At 42.7% G+C, this 26069-nt stretch overlaps 2 protein-coding genes across 4 annotated transcripts in view; one reads left to right on the forward strand and one right to left on the reverse strand.

Moving 5' to 3' along the window:
- Positions 1–688: 688 nt before the first annotated feature.
- Positions 689–9141, reverse strand: rab33ba (RAB33B, member RAS oncogene family a). Its single transcript, XM_080194332.1, has 2 exons — positions 8865–9141; positions 689–2776 (listed from the first exon to the last, which is right to left on the reverse strand). The coding sequence occupies exons 1-2, from the start codon at positions 9105–9107 to the stop codon at positions 2330–2332; spliced, it is 690 nt and encodes a 229-aa protein (XP_080050458.1). The 5' UTR covers positions 9108–9141; the 3' UTR covers positions 689–2329.
- The window catches only part of ugl (ureidoglycolate lyase), a 54163-nt gene continuing 36939 nt past the window's right edge, over positions 8846–26069 (forward strand). Inside the window, exons 1-3 of one of the 3 annotated variants that reach the window (XM_080194307.1) lie at positions 8846–8960; positions 21089–21278; positions 22062–22190. In XM_080194307.1, coding sequence (XP_080050433.1) covers positions 21252–21278; positions 22062–22190 — 156 coding nt within the window. In that variant the 5' untranslated portion in view covers positions 8846–8960; positions 21089–21251. The other 2 variants (XM_080194300.1, XM_080194318.1) reach the window with 2 other exon arrangements.

The raw sequence follows: 26069 nt of genomic DNA on the forward strand, positions 1-26069 counted from the left end.
TGAAACATTTTATGCTGACCTGTGCCAAAATTTAAAGTGCAAAACTTACGACCTAGGCTGACTTCATTAAACACTTGAGTTTCTGACCTGGATTATAATACAACACATTCAAGGATTCTGGACATGAAAGGGAGGTTAGAGGTCAGCAGCAACAGACCAATGGTAACAATATGAAAATTGCCAAGGGATGGGAGTAATTTACAAAAACAGCATGCACAGAGGCCAGCGAGTAAAGCTGGGTGGTCAGGAGTTTAATGGGAATGGAATGGAGGGAGAAAAAAAGGTAGGCTTCATGGATGACACGAGCTGATAAGATGCTCTCTGACAGTCCATCTAGACAACTTTCGAACATTGCCCTGTACAAGAGTTAGTGATATGAAAAATCAAATTAAATTTAGTCAAACATGATGTATGCTTCACAGATCCACTCTGGTACTTGCTCAATGTCTAGGCCTTTACACTTAGATGACAAGAAATTATAAAAAAGGGTTTTCAAAGAAAGCCTTGCTCACAATTTGTAATGGACACCAGGTAAAGAAGGTAGAAAGCAGTGAACTATCCCAGGACATCTTTTAGGGAAAGGGAATGGAAAAGAAATGGAAAAAGACACGGCCAGTTTAATTAGAGAAAACACCTGAAAAAAACCCACGATAGAAAAAGATGATGAAAATCATGACTAAAAGCAGAATTAAAGTTCAAAACATTTTTATTATTTAGAATTGTGCAACTCTTTTATTCAATAGAAGTATTACTATAGTGAAGTTATCCTTGAAATGGATTAACCGTCCTACTGCAATTAGTGATTTGCTTTCAGCTCGCTCACTACAATACTGAAACGTTTCAAATCCATCATTTCCTAGCATCTTGGGCAGACTAGGAGTTAATAATCAAGAATTACAAATAATCTCCACGTCCTCCTTCATTGACCAGGCACTAGTTAATCCATGCATCATCTTCAAGCATAGATAACCTTTGTGCATGTTACAGAGTGCAGTTGGTAAACATCTTCCACTGGGTCAGCAAGAAACTTGAAAAGCACAAACAAGAGCACACGAAAAATAATTTTAAAACTTTTCCACAACACAACAGACATTGGCCATTTAATGTATTCCCTTTACTGTGTATCCCTTTTTCCACTTGGAAGGAAGACTTGGTTTAAAAAAAAGTGCACTTATCCAAAAACATCCGTCATAAAGAAACCATTTGCTTTGCCACAGACAACTGTTAAAACACCTTCCCTATTTTCCTCCCAATCAATAGCTTTTGGCAAAATATTTGACTCGAGTTTAAAGCTTTTTGTTTGTTGTTCTAAATCTGATACCATGGAAAGCCGGCAACTCAAATTTGATATATTCCTTTAAGATCTCAACATTAGAAACTCAAAGGAGTATAGTATTAGGTGTATCCATAGCTAGCAACTCAAATTTGATACATGCCTTTAAGGTCTCAACATTAGAAGCTCAAGAGAGTATAGGATTAGTCATATCCATACATAGATTACACGTGAACACATTTTTGTATTTTACAGACAAGATTTACAGGACACCATGTAAATATCAAATTAGTATACCATTGTTTTGCTTTAAACTCTCTTCTTCCTTCATCTGAATTTTCTACATTTTAGTTACCTTAATCAAGTCACCCTTCTTCATATGTAAGCCAAAGTAGTGAATACTGATGAATTATTTCAGCAATAGAGGCATCACAGCACAGAAGAAACCTCAGCTGTTTTTTTTTGCCCCAGCTTAACCTGGAGGACTGATATCTTCAGTTGTAGTGCCCCTATCAGTGCCTTGGCTCACATCAAAAGATCCAGCACAAACTGTAGATCTTATAGAACATTTTTCTGCTCTGCAAGACTGAGCTATGTATCCTATTCTCCAGCTAAGCAACTGGGGGACACCTCTAACACAAAAATATTTGATTCTCTCAATTAAGTGGAGATGGAAGGAGGAAGAAATAGATAAGGAATACCTAGAAAAAGAATCATGAGATGGAAATCCAAATGACTCCTTTAAATGAGGCAAAGTAAACAAGATTAATGCTTCTCCACATTTCACTGTATACAATCGAGATTTGACATTACAAAAGAAAAATGTAGCCTTTCCTATCTTGTGCTGTCCACAATTTTTAAGTGAAAGAAAGATTTCAGTCAATATTTGGCAAGGTTTAGCCCAATATATTATTCAGTCCTTTTATCAGTTGTATTTCCTCTCATGGACTGTTTGTAGACCTTGCACGTTCAATCATATGAATGTACCATGGCCATCTCTAGGTTACCAGAAACATCCTGGTCTTTGATCCATATGGAAAACAATAGATTTCATCTTCAACAGTAACACTCCACATCAGTCTTGGATTCAGATTCCAGCTTAACCTTAGGCTCGTCTACCTGGAGCTGGCTCAGCATCATGGGTTTGTGATTCTTCAGTTTATGAGCCAAAGTCAGGAATATGGCCTCCACATGATCATTGTCATTTGGGTTCTTAGCCGAAGTCTCAAACAAGGGCATGTTTTGAGTATCTGCGAATTTCTGAGCCAGGTCTGTTTTAACTTTGGTGGCATCTGTCAGGTCACACTTATTCCCCACAAGGATGCGTGGGATTTCCCCGCCAAGCGAGTGCTGATTGCATTCTTCAATCCAGGCTGGGAGACTCTGGAAACTCATAAGGTTGGTCATGTCATATACAAAGACAACGGCATGGACATTCCTGTAGTAGTGTTGCACCATGCTCTTCCGAAAACGTTCCTGGCCAGCTGTGTCCCACAGTTGAATCTAAAAATGTCAAAAACAAAAAAGTTCTTTTTTCCAAGCAAACAGAAAACCTTTAACAAAAAGATGTGATTTTATTCTCCCCCAACCAACTCTTGCCCTAATCTCTTCTGAAGACACAAATTTATGTTGAGACATTATTCTACAGCGATCAGTATCCGTACATAAGCAAGGAATTCAACAGTAGGCAGCATTACAGTTTGTTCCCGTTCTCATCCATGGTCTACACATGCACGCTTTCTAGTAAGGATCACTCAATAGTCAGTGGAAATTTCCACACCTCTAAGTCTATTTACTTAGCCAATTTAGTCTAAACAGCACACTACAGCAAAGTGTCTATTTAAAAGGATTTTTACAAACTCCAATAGAGCACTGCCTACCAACAACAGTAAAGCAATTTTTCCAGCAAAACGCAGTGAGTAGGGGTTAGTTACATACTAAGTGGTCATATAGATTCAAGCCCAGATTTTTACAGCAGCGTGGACTTTAAGTGTGACTGGCAGGGAAGCCTGGATTCTTATCCTCACGAACAGTCACTTCTACCACTGCCCTGGCTGAGATTAACTAAATGCCAAAAGCTTAATGCCCCAACCTGGAGTTTTTCTGGTATATGGGACTTATTTTCAGAAAATACAGTGCATTTATTAAATGCCATACAGGAGGTTTATTAGGAGGAAACCTATGGAATTAAGGGGAAAGTGAGGGTATAGATACAAAATTGATACAGTGACAGCAAAAGATAGTAGTAGATGGACAATTTTCCAATGGGGAGGTGGATTGCAGTGTATTCCCAGAAGGTCAATTTTAAGTCCATTAATCTTTTCAATTTTCATAAACAACCCAGACACAGCTGTAGGGAGCAGTATTATAAAGTTTGCTAATGATGCAAATAGTAATGAGGATGGCAACAGGTTTCAGGGTGACATGCACAGAATGCTGAAGTGGGATATGATATGGCAAATGGCAGTTAACACAAAGACGCTTGATGTGATGTACTTTGGGACAACTACTATAGTATAAAAGTATGCTATAAGTAGAACAATTTTAAAAAGTGCGGATGAGCAGAGAGCTTGGTGTCCAAATAAACAAACCCTTAAAGATGGTAGGGAAGTTGATATGGTGGTTAAAATGCATCTGGGTTACTCAGGTTTATAAATCAAGGAATAGAATGTAAAGGCAAGAGATCATGCTAGAACTTTATAAATCACTGGTTAGACCTCAGCTGGAGTACTGCGGACACTTCTGAGCACCACACTTCAGGAATGATTTAAAGACCTTAGAAGTCGTAGAGAAGGTTTATCAGGAAGTTGCCAGGGATCAGGGACTTATTTATGAGGATCGATTGGAAAAATTAATTCTCCTTGGAGCACGGAAGGCAAAAAAGGGAGACAGAAGAGGTTTTCAAACTTATCTGAACTGAGGGGTTTTGAGAAGGTCAAGTAATAAAAAGAGGTTTTCTTGAGAATGAGAGGCTTTGATAGAGCAACAAAAGAGTACCTTTTCCCTCTGGAGAGTAGATTGGTTACTAGAGGTTATAGATTCAAAATTATTGGCAAAAGACCTACAGGGGAGATAAGGACAAGTTATTTCATTTGAGAACCGCTGTGTGAAAAAGCTGATGGAAGCGGATTCCAGAATTAATTTTAAAAGCCAGTTGTGCAGGTACTTGAGGATGAAGAACTTAGGGTTACGAGTAAGCAAGGGGGTGTAAATACAACTGCTCTAGAATAGGACTGGACAATCTCTTCTGTACTGTACGTTTCTATATATTTTAATATTTAATAAACCTTTATCCACAATGAAGTATTCCTGCTGATTCAAAATAGATCTGGTAAAGTCAATTGTGAATTTTCCATTCCTTTGTCTTGCAGAAGATAATTCAACTGTAATGATATTTTTGCCAAAATATGTTTCTGCATCAATAATTAATTTCTTTATTAAATGGCCTTACTGAATCATTCCTGTGGCTTTGTTGCTCGCAACAGGGCTGTCATGCATTCATAAGGGTAATCCTGCCAGAGCCTGTAAAAAAACGATTCTGAAAAATTTCAAGAACTTGATTCCCCCCTCGTTGTTGTATTACTCAGCTCTAGTCTCTCTCGCGCTCTGACGTACATAATTTACTTGATATTTTTATATTTGGTAACACTGGGTCCCCAAATGTAGAAGCAGTGTGTTAACAAGCAGCTTGGGAGTGGCCAGGAGGATGGAATTCGAGCTAACTGCACCACTGTGAGAAATCACTCATATCCAGTATATGCTGGAGTGAAAAAGGAACTATGGTGCAGTCACAGTTCTTTAATTTGGACCTAAAGAGGGCTGGGAGAGCATTGCTATTTTAACCAGAGTGCCAAATGTGCTGAATCATGGTAGCTACAACTGACCGTGATATGCAAGTGTACTGAAATGGCCTAGTTATTTATATGGCCTGACTTCATTAAGCACCGAAGTGCTTTTCTCTCCGCAGCCAAAACTGTTCACTGTCTGACATCATCCTGAAGGGCAAGAGAAGCAACGAAACTCCCTAATTCCAAGACTAACCATGCAACTATCTTGCTCTGAGCATCCAACCCCACCCTTTCCTGACTTACCTCAACTGACTGCCCATTTACCAATGCATCAAGTTTTAAAATTGTTGTCCTCCACCTCAAGTCCTTGCATGGTGGTGTCCCACCCTATTTCTGAAATTGCCTCTAGCTTTATAATCCACTAAGTAGACTCTCTACTGCAGCTGGCCTTTTGTTCATCACTTCCTCCATTTGCCCCTCCTTTAAGCATCAGTTTTGAATTACCCATACCCAGCTCTCCAGCACTGCCTCACTACTCTCTCCACCCTCCTTCAAGACACTACTCTAAACCCACCCTCATACCTCCATTCCATACGTTTCTGGCACAGCATCAGCTTTAGGTGCACCTATCTGTAAAACACCTTGGATCTCTTGTTCTTCTTCAAAAGAAAACAAATGCGCTGGAGATGCAAGTTATTGTCTTAGATCTACAAAATCCTGACTGCGCTCAATGACCTACTGGACAACTATGCTTCTCTGAAGGGGTTAATCAGGCAGTTTCAGATTTAATCCATTCATAAAATGGACACAGATGGCAATTCTTTTATAATTCAGCAATCTGGAAAAAAAACTACAAGCCTCCCCTTCTATCCACAAAACAACTGTTATATTTTGTTAAACATCTATTGCTCTATGTAGAAACACATTTCACTCATTGATCACATAAAAACATAGGAACAAAAAGGATCAGGAAAGACTAAGTCATCCATCGAATCAATCTTCAAAACCTAACTGCATTCCCTCCCAATTTCTTCTTACAAACTTCTATACTGTCTGTCTCCACTGCCTTCCTAGACAGTCTATTTCACACATTCACCACCCTCTGTGTAAAGTAGTCAATATCCCTTGAAAATTGAGCCGTAATCCCCTTGTTCATGAGTTTGTAGTGATCTCAATTTCTCCCTTAGCAATCTGGAATATCTTCACATAACTTTATATCCTTAGGACCTTCAACAACTTCTCAGTTCATATGTCTTCATCTAGGTTTCTGTTTTACTTTGTTTATTGGTGTCACAAGTAGGCTTACATTAACACTTCAGTGAAGTTAGTGTGAAAATCCCCTAATCGCCACACTCTGGCACCTGTTTGAGTACACTGAGGGAGAATTTAGCATGGCCAATGCACCTAAACAGCACGTGTTTTGGACTGTGGGAGGAAACCAGAGTACCCAGAGGAAACCCATGCCAACACAGGGAAAACATGCAGACTCCGCACAGACAATGATCCAAGCCGGGAATCAAACCCGGGTCCCTGGTGCTAGGAGGCAGCAGTGCTGACCACTGTGCTACCGTGCAGCCCTTGTCTTTTATTTATACATGCACTGTTCCCCTTCCTTAGTTGCATTGCCTCGGAATTTATCCATCTAAAATATCATTTGCTATTCATCAGTTCACCTTCCCAGACTATCCAAAGCCTTTAAGCTTGCCTATTCCCCAATTGTTATCTGTTTTAGTTAATATTAATTAAGCTGGTCACTGCTTCCATTTTTTCCTTCCTTGTGCTCTAGGCATTTGATGGAATTGAAAGCTTTGCTACAAATCTAAATACATTGAAATAGAATTTTCATTACTTTAAAGATTTCCAGTAAGTGCTCTGATGTCAAGATGTCCTTCCCACCCATAAATCTTTGCAAACTCTCACTGACTATACCAAGCCTATCTCGATATTTCACTAGAATCCAAGTTTCTTCAGTCTTTATTTGTAACGTTGACATCAGGAATCCCTCATAACTCTTCTTCTCACCCTCATTCAGGTTTACATAGAAAATAGGAGCAGGAGTAGGTCTTTTGGCCCTTAAAGCATTTCCACCATTCATTATGATCATGGCTCATTATTCAATTCAATAATCTGATCCTGCCTTCCCTCCAGATCCTTTGATCTCCTTTGCCCCAAGAGCTACTTTTAACTCCTTTTTGAAAGCATACAATGTTTTGGCCCACAACTCAGCAGGTCTAACAGCATATGTGGAAAGAGAATAGAACTAACATTTTGAAGCTGGATAACTCTGGTTTTGGCCTCACCTATTTTCTGTGCTTACCTCTCTCTGGGTGAAGAAACTTCTCCTCTTCTCAGTCCTATCTAGTCTTATCCTTAGACTATGACTCCTGGTTCTGGAAGCCCCACCACTGGGAACATCCTTCCTGCATCTACCCTGTTAGATTTTTATAGGCTTCTATGAGATTCCGTTTGCCAACCCCCCTCCACCCCCCATTCTTCTGAACTTCAGTGAATATAATCATAACAGACTCAATCTCTGCTCCTATGTCAGTCTTGCCATCCCAGGAATCAGTCTGGTAAACCTTTGCTGCATTCCCTCTGTAGCAAGATCATCCTTCCTCAGATAAGGAGATCAAAACTGCACATAATATTCCAAGCGAGGCCTCACCAAGGCCCTGTATAACTGCAGCAAGACATGCCTGCTCCTGTAGTTGAATATCTCCTGTGTGTCTCATTGACTACAATAGGGCATGTGGTCTGACCAGGCCCTACACAATTTACATGAATTCCTCCACTATTAGCAGGATTTTAGCACTCCAATTTTTTTTTAAAGTAATCATTTAACTAATTTCAGGGTGGTTGGAGGAGGACTGAAAAGAGAATCAGTCAGGGGGGTCCCACTTCAGAACCAGGATTAGCAACGCCACTCCCAACTTTGGACATTCTACTAACATTCACCATCAACGGTCATCTGGGCAAGAGACCGAAGAGTACCAATCATCCATGTAAACAACGCAATGCCATCACAAGAGCAAGAGAAGTCATTAAACTGAAACATGAACTTTGTTTCTCCAAAAACCAAATTCAAAATCCAACTGAATCTAACTCAAGGTCCCCACAAGAGAGAGAAACAAGATCCAAGTTTTTTTAAAAAATTAGGGTCACAAGTAGGCTTATGCTAACACTGCAATAGAGTGACTGTGAAAATCCCCTAGTCACCACACTCCGGTGCCTGTTCAGGTACACTGAGGGAGAATTTAACATGGGCAATGCACCTAACCAGCACATCTTTCAAACTGTGGGAGGAAACCCATGCAGACGTGGGGAGAACGTGCAGATTCCACAGACAGTGACCCAAGCTGAGAAATGAACCTGGGTCCCCTGGCTTTGTGAGGCAGCAGTGTGCGACTGTCACTGTGTCATAGCTGCCACACTCCGTCGCCTGTCTGCTAAGCACGGTGGCAAGATTAGACATTGCATTCATCCTGGGTTTGAACTTAGCCAAAAGGCCGAGAAGTGACATAGCAAATTAAAGTCGGTACTATATTACTGTTTCATGGACCGAGCCCTTACACAAGTTAGTTATCATCTTTTACTTGCAAGTCACTGAAAAATAAGTGGAACACTTAGAAAAACAGTATGTTTAACCAACTATTCAAAAAGCTGGCCAACTAAATTGCGTAAATGCGAGTTAAATTTTGAACCAAATCTGGAAACATAACAACTTGTGCAGCCCAGACAGAAGAATGCTGCTGCCCTCACTAACACACAGGAATTTTCCAAACAGAGGGGGAGGAGGGAGTTACCTTGATCTTTTCTCCATCGATTTCCACTGTTTTCTCTCGGAAGTCCACGCCGATGGTGGCCTCGGTCTTGTCGGGGAACTTGCCGGCGCAGAAGCGGTAAGTCAGGCAGGTCTTGCCCACTCCCGAGTCGCCGATCACGATGATCTTGTAGATGCGTGAGCGGGGCGGCGCTCTGAGCAGCACCGAGGCGGCCGGGGGAGCGGGGTCCACCGCCAAGGTGGCTCCCCTGGAGGAGGACATCATACAGGAATGGGGGAGCAGGAGAGATGGCGGGGGTGGGGGGTGAGGGGCTATTGCGGAGTGCGAAGGAGATGGTGTGAGGACAAGTCTGGCGACGCTGCCTTCAGCGCTTGCAATCCGCCGCTCCACCTGTGTGCGCGCGGCAGCCCTCGAGCTGGCAGCGGCGCACCCGCCCGCCGACACAAGGTTCCAATTCACTCGCTACAGTAACAACTTTCTGCAACATTCCCGCTGCTGGCTACACTTACACTGCGATACTCCTTAACCCCATCCAGCCTAATCCTGAGAACAAAAAAATCCCTCAGCCATCTCCCGGCCAGCCTCAAAAAGGGAGGAAGAGAGAAAATTAACTTAAGGATGAAGAAAACCTCGCGAGAGCAGCCTTCGTTTCTCCACTCTACTCTCCCACCAGAGAGGCAGTCTTGTGCTGAGTGCTCAGAATCGGTTGTATTTATTTATTTATATATATAAGTGTGTGTGGGTAGTACATTTTTTAAAAAAAATATATTGTTAATCCATCATTTTAATTCTGGTTCAATTTTACCCTCCCCCATTGTTCCAGAAATCTGGTCAGAGCACTTCTGGGCTCTGTATCCAACGAGTTCATTTTTAGGTTACCCAGGTGTTAATGGTGAACTGGAGGAGTATTCATCGCGCTCGCCCTCTGCTGGGGATCGATTCTACTCTTGCTCCAAGAATCAATTTCAACTGTATTATGGAATTTGAGACCAATTTATATTTTATTAACAAAAACAGATTTCATTTATTATTGTTACATGTATTGGGATACAGTGAAAAGTATTGTTTCTTGCACACTATACAAAGCATACCGTTCATAGAGAAGGAAGGTGTAGAATGTTACAGTGATAGCTAGGATGTAGAGAAAGATAGACTTAATGCGAGGTAGGCCCATTGTGATGACAACAGGGAAGAAGCTGCTGTTGAATACGTTGGTATGTGACCGCAGACTTTTTCCAGACGGAAGAGAGTGTGTCCAGGGTGCGTGGGGTCCTTGATTGTGCTGGCTGCTTTTCCGAGGCAGTGGGAAGTGTAGACAGAGTCAGTAGATGGGAGGCTGGTTTGTATGATGGACTGGGCTTCACTCGTGACCCTTAAAAGTATCTGCATGAGCACCTAGCACATCATAACATTTAAGGCTACCGGCCAAGTGCAGGTGGATGGGATTAGGTGGGAGGTTTGGTGTTTCTCCTGTGTCAGTGCAGACTCGATGGGCTGAAGGGCCTCTTGTGTACTGTATGATTCCATGATTCTATAAGATGCTGGAAAATCTCAGCAGCTGTGACAGCATCTGTAGGGATAGAATTGAGCCAATGTTTCCAGTCTAGATAACCCTTCGTCAGAGCTAAGAGCAAAGAGAGTCAGCAGAGATTTATATTATGGGGGGATCTGGATGAACCTTGGTCAGAGCTAACATTTTGCTAATATGGCTTAGTTTTGTTGATAGTTTAGAATCACTCTCAAATATAACATTAAAATAAAATACATTGCCAGGTGCTTGTTGTTAAACTTATAGGGCATCCTGATCATGAAAGGCACTGTATAAATACAAGTCTTCAATTAAAAAAAATTACTTGTATTTCTACAGGATATACCTTTCCAAGATATCCCAAAACATTTTACAGCCAATTAAGTACTTTTGAAGTGTGATCTCTGATCATAGAAATGCTACAGTGCAGAAGGAGGCCATTCAGCCCATTGAGTCTGCACTGACTCTCCAACAGAACACCTTATCATGGCCATATCCCCCTAATCTCCCTTCAGGCACTAAGGGGCAATTTAGCATGGCCAGTCCACCTAACCTGCACATCTTTGGACTGTGGGAGGAAACACATGCAGATGCAGGGAGAACATGCAGATTCCACATAGTCACCCAAGGCTATGAGACAGCAGTGCTAATCAGTGCCACTGTGCTGTCACAACATGATGTCATGTATGATTACAGTAGTCATTTTGTGCATATTAAGCTCCCACAAACAGTTTTGTTGTAATAATGACCAGTTAATCAGGTTAAATGATGTGAGTTGAACACAGCTCCCATGGTCTTTTCCGTGTTCTCTGTTTAATTTCTTTTCTTTTTCAGGGCAGAATCTTGTAGTTTTTTCTCGGTTTTAAGGACCCCTGTCCCTCTTTCTCAAACTCTCCAGCCTGATGTTCAGGCTTCTGACTCCCAACCAACCCTGCTCCCCACTGCAGCCAACTCCATTTCTTTCTTCCTCTCTTCCTTTGGCTGAGACCTGCAGCTCCCAGTTTCTCCTTCTCCAATCTCCTGACCACTTTCCCTGCCGACTTCCAACTTTTTCATTCTTCTACCTGAAACACTTTAATATTTGTCCTCTCAACAGGCTTCCGGCCTATCACCTAAGGTTCCTAGCTTTCTACATTCAATGCTTCTGGACCTCCAGCTGCACTGCCACCTGGCTTGCAATTCCTGATATTCTGGATAGCTTGCTCCCAGCTTTTCCTCAGTTCATCCCGGAGTATGTTCCTTAATTAATTTCTTAACCATGAATCCTCAAGGAATCTCTATTTATCCAACTCCTCTGAACTGATTATGTACCCTTAACTACTTGCTGACTATGAGTTAATGGTATGCTCCTGACTTAAACACCTGTTATGGATATAGTAGCACAGTAAGAAGTCTCACAATACCCGTATACACTTCAACCTGATGTTGTGAGACTTCTTACTGTGCTTACCCCAGGAGAAAATTTTGAGGCATCTTGAGGAGAACTGTTTGGTAGAGCAGACGCAGCACGGTTTCGTTAAGGGGAAGTCGTGTCTGACGAATTTATTGGAGTTCTATGAGGATGTGTCTAGGGCGGTGGATGTGGTCTTTCTTGATTTTCAGAAGGCGTTTGACAAGGTGCCTCACAAGAGGTTATTGCAGAAGGTCAGGGGGCATGGAGTTGGGGATAGGGTGTTAGCGTGGATAGAGGATTGGCTGTCAAATAGGAGGCAGAGAGTGGGGGTCAATGGGTGCTATTTGGATTGGCGGTTGGTGACTAGTGGAGTGCCCCAGGGGTTGGTGCTGGGGCCTCAGCTATTCACCATTTATATAGATGATCTGGAGGAGGGAACCGAGTGTATGGTGTCGAAATTTGCTGATGACACCAAGATTGTTGGAACGGCAAATTGTGTGGAGGGTGTGGAGAGTCTGCAGAAGGATCTAGATAGTCTGGGCGAATGGGCCAGGAACTGGCAAATGGAATTTAATGTTGGCAAATGTGAGGTTGTCCACTTTGGTAGGAATAATGGTAGGAAGGACTATTACTTACGTGGCGAAAAACTGCAGCATGCGACGGTGCAGAGGGACCTCGGGGTCCTTGTGCATGAGTCGCAAAAACCCAGCCTGCAGGTGCAGCAGGTGGTCAGGAAGGCGAATGGGATGCTGGCCTTCATAGCGAGGGGGATTGAATATAAAAGTAGGGAGGTCTTGCTGCAGCTGTATAGGGCACTGGTGAGGCCGCAGCTGGAGTACTGTGTGCAGTTTTGGTCGCCGCACTTATGCAAGGATATTTTGGCCTTGGAGGGAGTGCAGAGGAGGTTTACTAGGCTGATTCCGGAGTTGAGGGGATTGAGCTGTGAGGAGAGGCTGAATAAACTAGGCTTGTACTCGTTAAAGTTTAGAAGAATGAGGGGAGATCTCATTGAGACGTATAAGATGATGAATGGGATGGATAGGATAGAGGTGGAGAGGCTCTTCCCGCTCAGAAAGGACAGTAGGACTAGAGGGCACGGCCTCAGGATAAAGGGGGGGTGGTTTAGAACGGAGTTGAGGAGGAACTTCTTCACTCAAAGGGTGGTGAATCTCTGGAATTCTCTGCCCATTGAAGTGGTGGAGGCTGCCTCGCTAAACATTTTTAAGACGCGGGTTGATAGGTTTTTGATAGGCAAGGGGATTAAGGGTTATGGGGAGAGGGCGGGAATGTGGAACTGAGCCACGACAGATCAGCCATGATCTTATTGAATGGCGGGGCAGGCTCGAAGGGCTAGTTGGCCTACTCCTGCTCCTATTTCTTATGTTCAATGCCGTCATTTCCACATCCTGGATAGGGTGACCAGGCATCACAGTTTAGTTTGGACAGTGCCTGATTTTCTTCAGATGTCCCGTGTTTCTAAAAATAGTTCAAATGTCCTGGTTTTCACAGTAAGGTCTTTTTTGTTAGCTAAAAACTGGGCCTAGGAGAAGGAAATCAATACTAAACTTTGTTCTTTCTGTGTGCATCCATCATAGGGCAGCACAGTGGTTAGCACTGCTGCCTCACAGCGCAAGGAACCCGGGTTCAATTCCAGTCTTGGGTCACTGTCTGTGTGACATTTGCATGTTCTCTTGATGTCTGTGTGGGTTTTCTTCGGGGGCTCTGGTTTCACCCCGCCATCCAAAATGTGCAGGTTATTTGAATTTGTCATGCCAGATTGCCCCTTAGTGTTCCAAAATGTGCAGATTAGGAGGATTAGTGGTGTAGATGTGTGAGGTTATTGGGATAGGGTAGGGGGTGGGCCTGGGTGGGATGCTTTATCAGAAAGCTGGTGCCAACTCATTGGGTCAAATGGTCTCTATCTGCACTCTTGGGATTCTATGATTCTATATCACATTGCATTTCATTGCACTTCCCAAATGTGGCTTTTCAAAGTGCTCTGGTTTTGACTTTTGAAAATCTGGTTGCTCTAGCCCTGGCATACTCTGTGCTCCTTATCTATTTGTCCTTTCCAATACCCTCTTTGTTCTTTACCCAAATTATCTACTTTAAGACCTTCTGTGCTGCTTAATTCTTGCCTATGCTGAAGGAGCCCCATCCAGTTTCTTCCTATCGTGCTGGCTGTTTTGACGATCCCACTGCTTCTATTCCCAAAACAGAGAGAACCAGGAGCTGCACCCATTCCTTGCAATGGTGGTGCCTGACTTGTAGTGTCTGTGTGCTGAGGGTGTTGTTGGCTGGTTTCTCCTTGTAGCTGACTGACAGTCGGTAGTGGTGTCGGGCTGACCTGTCTTCTTCAGCTCAGGAATGTACAGCTCTGTAGGTTATGAAATAAGCTCATTGAGCCACCAAAAAACCTGTTTTACATATTTTAATTCTATATGTTTTTGAATATCAAATAGTATGCATATAATGTTAACTACTGGCTGAGTGTGAGCCAGAGGCTGAATGTGTGCAAAGCATTCAAAGGGAATTAGATCATTACCTGAAAAGAAAAGAAATGTAGAGCTACTATTGCGCTCCAGAGATGTGTGGGTCAGTTTGATTGGTCCTGGTAAATTGCCCATTAGTGTCCTGAGATGCATAGGTCAGAGGGATTAGCGGGGCAAATATGTGAGGTTGCAGGTTTAGGACCTGGGTGGGATTGTTGTTGATTCAGACATGATGGGCTGAATGGCCTCTTTTTGCACTGTATGATTTCTCTGATACTGGGGAAAGGCAAGAAAGTGTCACTAGACTCTTGTGGTCGCTTAAGCTCAGTTGGCTGGACAGCTGGTTAGTGACAGCACATGTTCAGTTCCTGCACTGGATGAGGTTATTCATGAAGGGCTGTCTTCTCAGTCTTGCCCCTCACCTGATATGTGATGATCCTCAGGTTAAATCATCACCAGTCATCTCTCTCCCTCGAAAGGGAGAGCAGCCTCTGGTCATCTGAGACTGTGGCAACTTTATTAAACTTATGGAGAACTGATGCAGACACAATGGGCTGAATGGCCTCCTCTATATTGTGGCCATTCTATGACTCTAATTTGGCGCAATTTAGTATCGCTGTAACTGCTGGCAGAAAGCAGTGATGGGCGGTCAGTGAATCACTTTTAAAAGCTAATGCAACTCTTTTATATTTCCAGTTGTGTGCCAATTACCGGCTCTGAAAACAGCACTGAGATGGGACACTGCCTGCACTGGGAAACTCCCCAGAATTTACAGGGTCACACTCATTGAATAAATATTTTTCTATGTAGTATAACAAATGAGAAACTCACAATTCAAGTTACTATGGAGATAAGGGCCCAATTTTACCATCAAGTTGCGCCCATTTTCGGGCATGAGACAGGTAGCGCGATCCGCACCCGCCTCTGCGCTAATTCCCCCTTTATCAAGGCCCAAAAACGGCCTCGATCGGGACCACCCCTGAACGGGCATAACGGCCATTTAAATGCATTTAAATTGACTTAATGTGCTGCATTCCCAACCTTCACTTCCGACACTTCCCCATTTACAACTGCATTTGCCCATGGGTGAATGAAATAGACTTGCTCTGCAAAAGTTCAATTCGGGCGCTCCAGTTAATGAGGAGGTTAATAAGTGCCGAGCATCTGACAGGTCTCTGCTTGATATCGGTGGGGCGGAGGGTGAGGCGGGCCCGTTGCCACTCTGAGATCAGTGAGGGGAGAGGAGGCATTTGCTGCCGCTGTGACTGAGATCAGTGAGGAGGAGGGCGGTCCACTGCCACTCCCCCTGAGGTCATGGGAGGGAAGAGAGGGGTCCGCTACCACTTTGCCTGAGATCAGTGGGGGGGGGAGGGGAGGAGGAAGAGCCCGCTGTTGGCCTGGGTGGTGGGGGAAATAAGAGGATCAGCGATGCTGTGGGGATGGGGCAATGTCTGTGGGGGCTAGGGGGAGGCATTATCCGGCTTGGGAGCGATGTGGCAAGGGAGCCGCATTCTAACTTTTCTTCTGCGCGTGCGCAGTTGGAGGTGCCGATCGGAGCTGCGGGATTTTGAGCGTTTTAAGCCCCACCCAAAGACTTCTGCAGCACGATTCGGAATTGCTGATATTTTTTCAGGCAAACCGCATATTGTGGCGCCGAAGAATGGGTCTAAAAGTCGGATCTGAAACACTCCCAGTTTCAAGTCTGTCCAGCACTTAGAATCAAAAGGGTAAAATAGGACCCATTGTGTTCAGTGCAGGAAGCTGCTTGGGATGTCGCTGTTTGTGACGTCACACACTCTGACATGGCATCTGTGCATGTGCCAGAAGTGCTCCCCGTTGTGCTCAACAGCTTAATTGTAAATATTGAGAACCAGAGGAATTTTTAAAAAATTAATAAGAATTATTCCAGGGATGAAAAACTGTAGCAATGAAGATAGATTAGAGATGTTGGGGTTGTTTTCCTTGGACAGCAAAAGACTGAGAGGAGACTTGATAGAGATATTCAAGATCCTGAAAGGTACGGACAGGGTAAATGGTGAGAAAGTGTTCCAACTCAAGAAAGCACTGGGAACTAAATTCAAAATAATGGGCAAAAGGAGTAAAAAGTGATGCGAGGAAAAATCTTTTCACCCAGAGGCTGGTTAGAAACTGGAATGAACATTCTGAGAGGGTGTTGGAGGTAGGTTCGATCGAGGTATTCAAAAGGAAAATTGACTGCTTTCTGAAAAGAAAGAACATGCATGGTTACAGGATAAGGCAGGGGAGCGGGACTCGGCAGAGCTCTCATTCAGAGAGTCAGTGCAGACTTGATGGGCCAAACAACCTCCTACACTATAGAGATTCTGTGAACGTACATCACTGGGAAAAAGGCATTTCCAATAAGGTAGAAGGGACTTATCCGAGATCACCTTGCAAGAAACATTGGGAAATGAGACTGGAAAATTGGAAGCATTCAAACAACAGATTAGACATACTCCCACAGCAAAAAGTGGTGCTACGAAAACTGAAGTTCTGCGGATGAGCAAAGAATAGTTTACAAAGAGGCAGATGCCTAATAATATAAAATCAAATCAAATGGAGTATTAGAAAATATAGAAAGGAGGCAAAGAAATTAGTTAAGAGGAAGACTGACTGATAACATAGAAGTTTCAAAGAACAAAGTTTCATAAAATAGAAGTTTCATAGAATAGAAGCTTCACAGTGCAGAAGGAGGCCACTTGGCCCATGCGCCTGCACTGACAACAATTCCACCCAGGCCCTACCTCCATAACCCAGTGTATTTATCGTGTTAGTCTCCCTTACACTAATGGAGCAGTTTAGCATGGCCAGTCAATCTAACCTGCATTCGTTGGAGTCTCAGAGGTGGGGCAGCACAGTGGCACAATGGTTAGCACTGCTGCCTCTCAGCACCAAAGAACCGGGTTCAATTCCAGCTCAGGTTATTTTCTCTGTGGCAGTTGCACATTCTCCCCGTGTCTGCTTGAGTTTCATCTGGGTCCTCTGGTTTCCTCCCACAGTCCGAAGATGTGCGGGTTAGGTTGATTGGCCATACTAAATTGACCCTAGTGTCAGGGGGATTAGCAGGGTAAATATGTGTGGGGTAACGGGAATAGGTCCTGGGTAGAATTGTGGTCAGTGCAGACTCAATGGCCAAAATATCCTCCTTCTGCACTGTAGGGATCCTATGGAAACCGGAACATCCAGAGGAAACCCACGCAGACATGGGGAGAACATGCAAACTTGACACAGTCTCCCACAGCCAGAATTGAACCCAGGTCTCTGGCATTGTGAGGCAGCAGTGCTAACCATTGTGCCATAAAGGGAAGCAATAATTATTTTGTGAACAAATAAAAATTAAAAGAACACAGGAAGAGAGAACTGAATCTTAGGAGCTCGTAGGCTGCATCTTGGACATTTCTGCATTAGTGTAGTTCTTTGACCATTTATAACTTCAGTAAGAAGCCTCACAACACCATGTTAATGTTCAACAGGTTTCGGAGCACTGCCCCTTCATCAGGTGAGTGCACCATTTATAACTTGCCAATGCAATCTTTGTTGAAATGAGTTCATTCAGCACAGACCACAAATCAAAACTGAGCCCTTGGTTTGATCTCTGCGGCTCTGTAAGGCATGAGAAGAAATGTCTATTCTTCGAGCTTGATTCAGTGAATTAAAGTTTATTTATTTATTAGTCACAAATAAGGCTTACATTAACACTGCAATGAAATTACTGTGAAATTTCCGTAGTCGCCACATTTCGGGTAAACTGAGGGAGAATTTAACATGGCCAATGCACCTAAACAGGATGTCTTTCAGACTGTGGGAGGAAACTGGAACACCCGGAGCAAAGACACGCAGACACGGGGATAACATGCAAACTCCATACAGGCAGTGACCCAAGCTGGAAATCAAACCATTGTGCCATCGTGCCGCCTGGGTGGGATTTTGGTCGGTGCAAACTCAATGGGCTAAATGGTCTCCTTCTGCCCTGTAAGGATTCTATGATTCAATGATTCTATGTGGAAAAAGGCCATTTGGCCCAACTAGTCTATGTTGGTGCTCTGTATCCATGTGAGCAGTAGCCCTATTTCTATGCCTATGTCCTTTATTTCCTTTTCTTAAGTGTTGACATGGTCTCCGAATTTAATATTAACTCGAATTGTGTAATCCACATCCTCATAAACCATTTTGTTTGAAGCAAAGGTTTGTTCTCCGCATCAAGCCTTTTACATTTATTTTTGTATCTATGTTGCCTTTCTCTGTGTTAGTAGGATCCAAGTTGGCTGATGGAGCCAAACAAGGATACAAAACTGATCTTATTGAGAGAACTTTATCGACTCGTTCAGTCTCACAACTGCCCTCACACTCCCCCAGAGTCCCAGCTGTTCTCTACATATAGCCTTGTTTGATCAAACAAAAATCAATAAATTCAAGAACAGATCAAAAATGACAATCACGGGTGGATGTTCCCCATTTATAGTCTCTTTTAAGAAAGCAAATGGTCAAAACCACTCGAGCGAAGAGTCATCCAGACTCAAAATGTTAACTCTGTTCTCTCTCCACAGATGCTGTCAGACCTGCTGAGATTTTCCAGATTTTTTGTTTTTGATCAGCTTGGACCAGGGCCTCTGGTGCGGGATTGTAACATAAAAAAATCAAATCTCCAAAGCAAACTTACAAAGTTGATTCAAATTTCAATCTTTAGTCACTTAACAGCATTCGGAAGGAGAGGCTGAATAGCCAGCAGTCTTGGTTGATGTTGACACGAACTGCATAGGCGGTAAGACAGATGTGGTCCAGTCCTTCAGTCAGATTTTAGGGAGTTATATAGGGAATGGCAGGACCCCAAAAGATGTGATCTGTAGAATACTCTCAGGACCACACTCAAATAAATATTAAAATATGAGGATAAAGTAGATGAATGCATGATTGGAATACCAAGGTGCACAAAATACTGGGAGAGATAGATAGCATTAGAGTATGCAGCACGGTAGCACAGTGGTTAGCACTGCTGTTTCACAGCTCCAGGGACCTGGGTTCAAATCCTGGCTTGGGTCACTGTCTGGAGTTTGCACATTCTCCTCGTGTTTGCATGGGTTTCATCCAGGTACTCTGGTTTCCTCCCACAGTCCAAAGATGTGCATGCTAGGTTGATTGGCCTTTCTAAATTGCCCCTTAGTGTCCAGGGATGCGTAGCTTAGAGGGATTAGTGGGTAAAATATGTAGGGATTTGGGGATAGGGCCTGGATGGGATTGTTGTCAGTGCAGACTTGATGGGCCGAATGGCCTCTTCCTGCACTGTATGATTCTATTCTATGATTCTAGTAGGAAATAGTAAGTTTTTGGATCAGAGGAAATACTAAATTTTAAATCAGGATTAATGTACATGTATGTAAATGCAAGGAATGGAGTTCATGTGGAAATATAATGTTGTGGCTATAACAGGATTGGTGTTGAATATGCCTGGATACAAGCTGTTCAGGAAATATAGGAAAAGAAGAAAAAAGGGAGGAATGGTGATATGTTGATTAAGGAGAGCATTGCTGGAGGGAGAGGACATCCCAAAGGGGTTAAGGACATAATCTATTTAACTGGAGTCAAGGAACCAAAAAAAAATGCAATCATATTGCTTGGTGCTGTCTGTAGGCCACCAATTAATGGGGAGCATGCAGAGGAAGAAATTTTGAAGGAATTTACAGAGAGGTACAATAATTATGGGGTAATTATAATGGGGGATTTTAATTATCTGAATAGAATAAAGGGAAGAAAGAGTCAAGAGTTTCTGGAGTGTGTTCAGGAAAATTTTCTTCAATAGTCTGTTTTCAGTCAAGTGAGAAAGCAGGCATTGTTAGACCTTGTTCTTCGGAATGAAGCGGGCCAATTGTTAATAGGAGAATGTTTCGACAACAGTGATCATTGTATTATATGCTTTAGGTTGACTATAGAAGAGTAAGAATAATTAACTGGGGCAAAGCCAACTTCAATAGGGTAAGAACGGATCTGGACCAAATAGATTGGAGTCAGAGGTTGGAATCAAAGTTGGGAGGAAAAAATGGTAACTGAGCAATGGGCTCAGGGATAGATTGGACATACTGGAGATATATTCCCTTGAAAGGGAAAAGTAGAGCAATCAAATCCATGGATGGCAAATGAGATAAAGGACTGAAGTTGGGGGCGCAATCAGGAAAATTCCCGACTCCGCAAACCAGGTTCAGGAAAAAATGTTCCAAATCTTTAGATTTTGATTCTGTGGGATGCGGGTGCTAACAGGAGTCAGACCTGCTGACCCTGGAAAGGCTTCAGAGGCAGGCTGGTTGAAATACCCATCTTGCTGTTCTGGAATGACATCCCCATTATAATGAAAACAATAAAACAAAAAAAGCCCCTCTATCTCTCGCCCCTCGCATCCCCTCAAACTCCTCACGTTATACCCCATCCATGCCAACTTATGCTACCTCATAATCTCCATCCACTCCCACACTTTTTCATATCCTCCATGTCCCTCTAACCTATGGCCCTTTATAGACTCTTCACTATTCTATAGCTGTCTACCCAAACCCCAAGATCTTCTTTAATTCCTATGCTAGCTTAGTGCCAATTCATGTGAATCTATGCCTCCCACCCTCACCCACCACCCCTTGTCTTTATACCCGCCTTGCCAACTCACCCTGAATTTACTGTGGGCAGATCTCAGGACTCATGCTGAGATGAATTAGAAGAAACTTCTATAATCTATCATTAAATATTATAATTACATGCAAAATACTAATAATTATTACATGAATGTGAATATAATTTAAATTTACAACAATTCCTTCACTTGTATTTTTAGTTGAACTGTCATCAGTTGAAAACAAATTCAGGTTGGATGATACTGAACAGGGATTGAAGGTCATTGGACTCAGTTTGTGTGACCTAGCAGATCAAACACGGAAAGCAAATATAAACGCTCAGTCAGCAAAAGTCAATTTCTTCCTGCAAGAAACCTGGTGAACATGGCAGCAACATTGCAACAAACTACCGTAAGTATGAAAAGCAATTTGTTGTAAGCGATTCAAATGAGTGGAGTCACAAGTTATGTAGAGTTGCAGTGTTGTTAATAACTAAGAGAAACAGAAGTTATTGGTTTGTTAGGCTGCTATTTCTACTGGTGATGTATCTCTTGTGCAATAAAAGTATCTACGCCAGTGAATGTTAGACTTTATACACTTTTTTATTATCCACTATAAATGGTAACATAAATCTTTGGCATTTCCTGAAGTGATTACTATAACCTATTAATCATCCTATTAATGTCAGCAAAGTATTATTGTTTTAACTGGAGATAAGATTGAAAAGTAATCTTGATCCAAACTGCAATTTTCATCCTATCTAATGGTTTAATTTTATTTATTAAAACTTACCTGGCAGTCAGGAGGAGAATCTTAGCTCCACTGGTCATGAGAGCAAACCATTTAGTAACTTAATTTATTGGTAAGAGATATTGGATTGTGAGTTGCAGATTTAAATAACATTCTTTCTGGTGGTATTGTTTTTTTAAAAAAAATCATCAGTTCAAGAATTGTTGTAAAATGCAGTGTTTTGTTCTGTAAGAAAAATTGTCTTACACCAGTTTGGGTGGCGGGGCAATTTCCCCATCCTGCCCGCCACAGGAATCATAGTGGGTGGGCGCTGGACCAGGCAAAGATCCATTGACCTCGGGCGGCATTCTCCTGTTTTGGGGCCAGCGCGGCTGGAGAGTCCCATTATGTGCAGTTCACTGGAAATCTTTTAACACTGGGTTATGCACACTTGTTCTATTGCAGACAGCAACTGGAGTGGAGCTCGAGCCACCTCCTCCATCGCTGGAAGAAGAATTCCAAACCCTTCTGACACCAGAAGCAATTCAATTCCTAGCAGAATTGGTCTCTACTTTTGATGCAAATGTCGATGAGGTACATTTATCTTACAGGTTGGCAGGGTGCGCCAGGAGGGGTGGTGGTGGGTGGAGGATTGTGTAAATACTTTGAATCATTGCTGTTGCATATTTAATAAACACCTTCATTTACCCAAATGTTTGCTGCAAAATGACATTTTATTTCCCATATAAAAATGATTATACTTTCACCTGTGCAATGATTTTTAGGTCCAAACGTACTGTTTTCAATTCCTCCAGGAGAATGCATAAAGGAGTCATCTTCAGCTCTTAGTCCTTTTTCACATAACTGAGAAGTAACTTTCATTCCTTGTAACTATTTTTAAAATCCTCTGCTATTTTGTTTTTGTTGCAGATAAGATTGGTGGACAGGAATAAATTAATTTTGAGTTCATGCATATTGTATTTGGAGCGTTATTATGTAACTGTAGTGTGGCCTGAAAATCTTAAATTGAAAAGCTATTACTTTCATAATTATACATTAACCAGACAATAAACAAGATGGAACATGATAGGTATTGGTTAATAGATTAACTTAGCTGGAATGTTGCTGCAGTAGTTAACAACTTCAACATATTGTGAATGCAACCTATTTCTTCATGTCAGAAAAACGTATTGTGAGAATTCAGTAACTATTTGGGATAGCTAATAAGAGTTGAATGTGTTATTATGAGGGGAATTGTGAAGTTTAGTTTATGTGTTGAAACTTGGTTAGTGAGTGAAGAATAATTTGATCAGAATTCACAAATGTAATTCGTGGAGTTACAATGGAATTTTCCAGCGCCTCTTACCAGTGGGATCTTCTACTCCTGCCCCCAAGTCAACGGACATTTGAATGGCTCACTGAATCCACTGCAGGGGAGCCCACACTGGCAAGATGGGAAAATCCCGGCCATAGTCCCTATTATAAACGCATAACATTCTGTCCTTATTTTTGCATATTATTTTGGAGGCGATGTTACTGGCCTGTCACACCGGTCAACGGGCAGGGCGAACCAATAAGATGGGTCTTGCGATCTTACTGACTCAGATTTCTGGCATGATCAGCAGGTGTGGGGCTGATTTAAATATTTAAATTGACATTTTTATATAATTTAGTGAGCCCGGAATGGAATTGTTTTGGGCACACTTGCCTTCACAGCCTCGCCGATGGAGGTCCTCACCAGCGAGGATCACGTATGGTTCCCATCAACAGAGACTTGACGTGACAGCCTTGCCAGTGAGACCGGAAGCCATTAAGGGCTCCCGGGTGGTCGGTGGGGAGAAGCTCCAGGAAAAGGTTGAGGGTCCTGTCAATGTTGGAAGGGGATTCTCGATTGAGGGAAGAGGAAGACCATCAGGAGTGCTGCTCTGAGAGGTGACAGAACAGGCGACAGAATGGAGAAACTATGAGAATGGGACTGTGAAAGCATCATGAATGTAGGTCAGAAGATATGGGATAATGGGTAAAAAGTCAAGGTAGGCAGAAATGATGAGGGGAATGATAACTTGATTTTAGGTGGCAGAGTCATACTTTTGGGTGAGGAGCAACATGCAAATGAGAAACAGGAGGGGGCCAAGGTTGGACTCTTGAGGGACAATAGAGATTCTGATGTGAGAGTGGGAAGAGAAGCCATTAGAGTGATATGAGGAGTGATGCTTGATTCAACGTTAAGTCACTGATTTGTGTCGAGAACCTGAGGAAGTTTCAACATGCGCACTTGCACAATATTTACAAGGGAAGTTCAAACTTCTGATTGCTGTTTTTGCCCTGCATAGAGTGCCTCCCAATTCTCTGTGACGGTGGGATGAGATGGCCAGAACTACAGACGCATGAGTTGTTTGTCCTATATTTGATTTGATTTGAATTATTATTGTCACATGAATTAACATACAGTGAAAAGTATTGTTTCTTGCATGCTATACAGACAAAGCATACCATTCATGGAGAAGGAAACAAGAGAGTGCAGAATGTAGTGTTATAGTCATAGCTAGGGTATAGAGAAAGATCAGCTTAATGCAAGGTAAGTCCATTCAAAAGTCTGACAGCAGCAGGGAAGAAGCCGTTCTTGATCTGTTGGCTTCAGACTTCTGTATCTTTTTTCCAAAGGAAGAAAATATTTACACTGGTTTGTACGCAGATTTATTTAGAGCTTTTCATGGTGGGTGTAAAGCCTGTGGAACAGTGTAACTCTAAACCAGCTGGAGTGTCAAAGCACTGCGGCAACCAGAATGAAGCTCACGCCATCTCCCATCCATCCACAACCACCACCGCATCCCCCCCGCGCCCCCCACCCCCCTCCAGTGTACTCTGTCTCAGAAATGTTCAAATGTTTACTCACCACCAACATCCCCCCTCCCAATTCCTGTACTGGCTGAGATTACTCATGAAGACCACACCTTGCCCCTCATCTGAGGTGTGGTAATCCTCAGATTTAATCACCACCAGTCAGCTCTCCCCCACCATCGGGAGGGCTGCCTATGGTCATCTGGGACTATGACGACTATACCTTTATTTGGCAGTGCATCCCTGGTGGAGCAAGCATCCGCTCCAGTGGCTCCAGGATAAAGTGGTAAGTGGAACAGATTAAAACACAGTCAGTGGCATGCACATCCCCCACCACTGCTGACTGGAAGATCAGGGTCAATATTATTGCCATTCACAATATAGCTGATTTCGAAAGCAACATTACTTTCCAACAACAACAAACTGATTTGAATTTACAAAGTGTTCTTAACACAATGGAACATCTCAAATTGTTCCACAGGAGGATCTGTGTGGGTGGAACTCCATAAGGAAACATGCTTGTGTGTAACTCTCATTATTTTCTCCCATTACCGTTGCCTGTGAGGTATCTTGTTCTCCCAGTGTGACATGATACTGAGAAGATGAGGGAAGTGAAGTGGTGTGATGTGGTGTGCAGGCAGTATAAGCATGGTCCACGTGCAAGTTGGATTGGGGACAACTCTTCCACCTTCTGCATTTCAGCTGTGTTGAATTGTCATCTCGTGTCTTGGTAATGTAAGCATTCCATATCCAGGACATGGCCAGTATGAACCAGCTGGCATGAAGTGGCACACAGCCTGTTCATGGTCTCATTGAATTTCACTATCACACTGGCCTCACAGTGAGGTACCTTGCAAATAGAATGGAAAGTCAATGAACAATGGCAAAATTAAAACCTCAGAGATTCGGCATTTGAGTTTGCAACAAATTCCTTGAACCCTCAGCAGAACTTTGTTCCTAGTTGCACAATTGTCAATGGTTCCATTATAATCATCGGCACCACATGAAGGCTGCAAACGGGGAGGTATCAAATAAATAAAATCGGTGCAGGATTTGGCTGAAAGCATAAGCTCTAGATGGGGGAGAGGAAATTAATTCTTGACCATGCTGCATAGTGTAAGAAGGTAAAGACAAGAAGAGTCATATTGGACTCAAAACAGTAACTAAGTTTCTCTCTGCACTGATGCTACCAGACCTGCAGAGATTTTCTAACATTTTTATTTTATGTTGTCAGGGATTGAGTGTAAATGAAAACCTTATTTGGAAGTAATAGTCAAAATGAGGCTTAATAAAAGAGCTGCAGAGAAAAGCCTGGGAACTACAGGCTGATGAGTCTCACATCTGTGATGGATATCTTGTTGAAAGCATTTAGAGATGCAAGGACTGATTAGGGACAGTCAGCATCGAAAATCATGTCTCACAAATTTGTTTGAGTTTTTTGAAGGGATAACCAAGGAGGTAGATGAGGGAAGTGCAGTTGATGTTGCCCAATGGACTTGAGCAAGGCCTCTGACAAGGTACTGCATGGTAGGTTGTTGCATAACGTTACATCTTGTGGGATCCAGGATGAGGTGGCTAAATGGATACAAAATTGGCTTGATGACAGAAGCCAGAGGGTGGTTTTAGAGGGTT

The sequence above is a fragment of the Carcharhinus amblyrhynchos genome, chromosome 1 (assembly GCF_965287045.1).
Source record: "Carcharhinus amblyrhynchos chromosome 1, sCarAmb.v2.hapA, whole genome shotgun sequence".
NCBI lineage: Eukaryota > Metazoa > Chordata > Chondrichthyes > Carcharhiniformes > Carcharhinidae > Carcharhinus > Carcharhinus amblyrhynchos.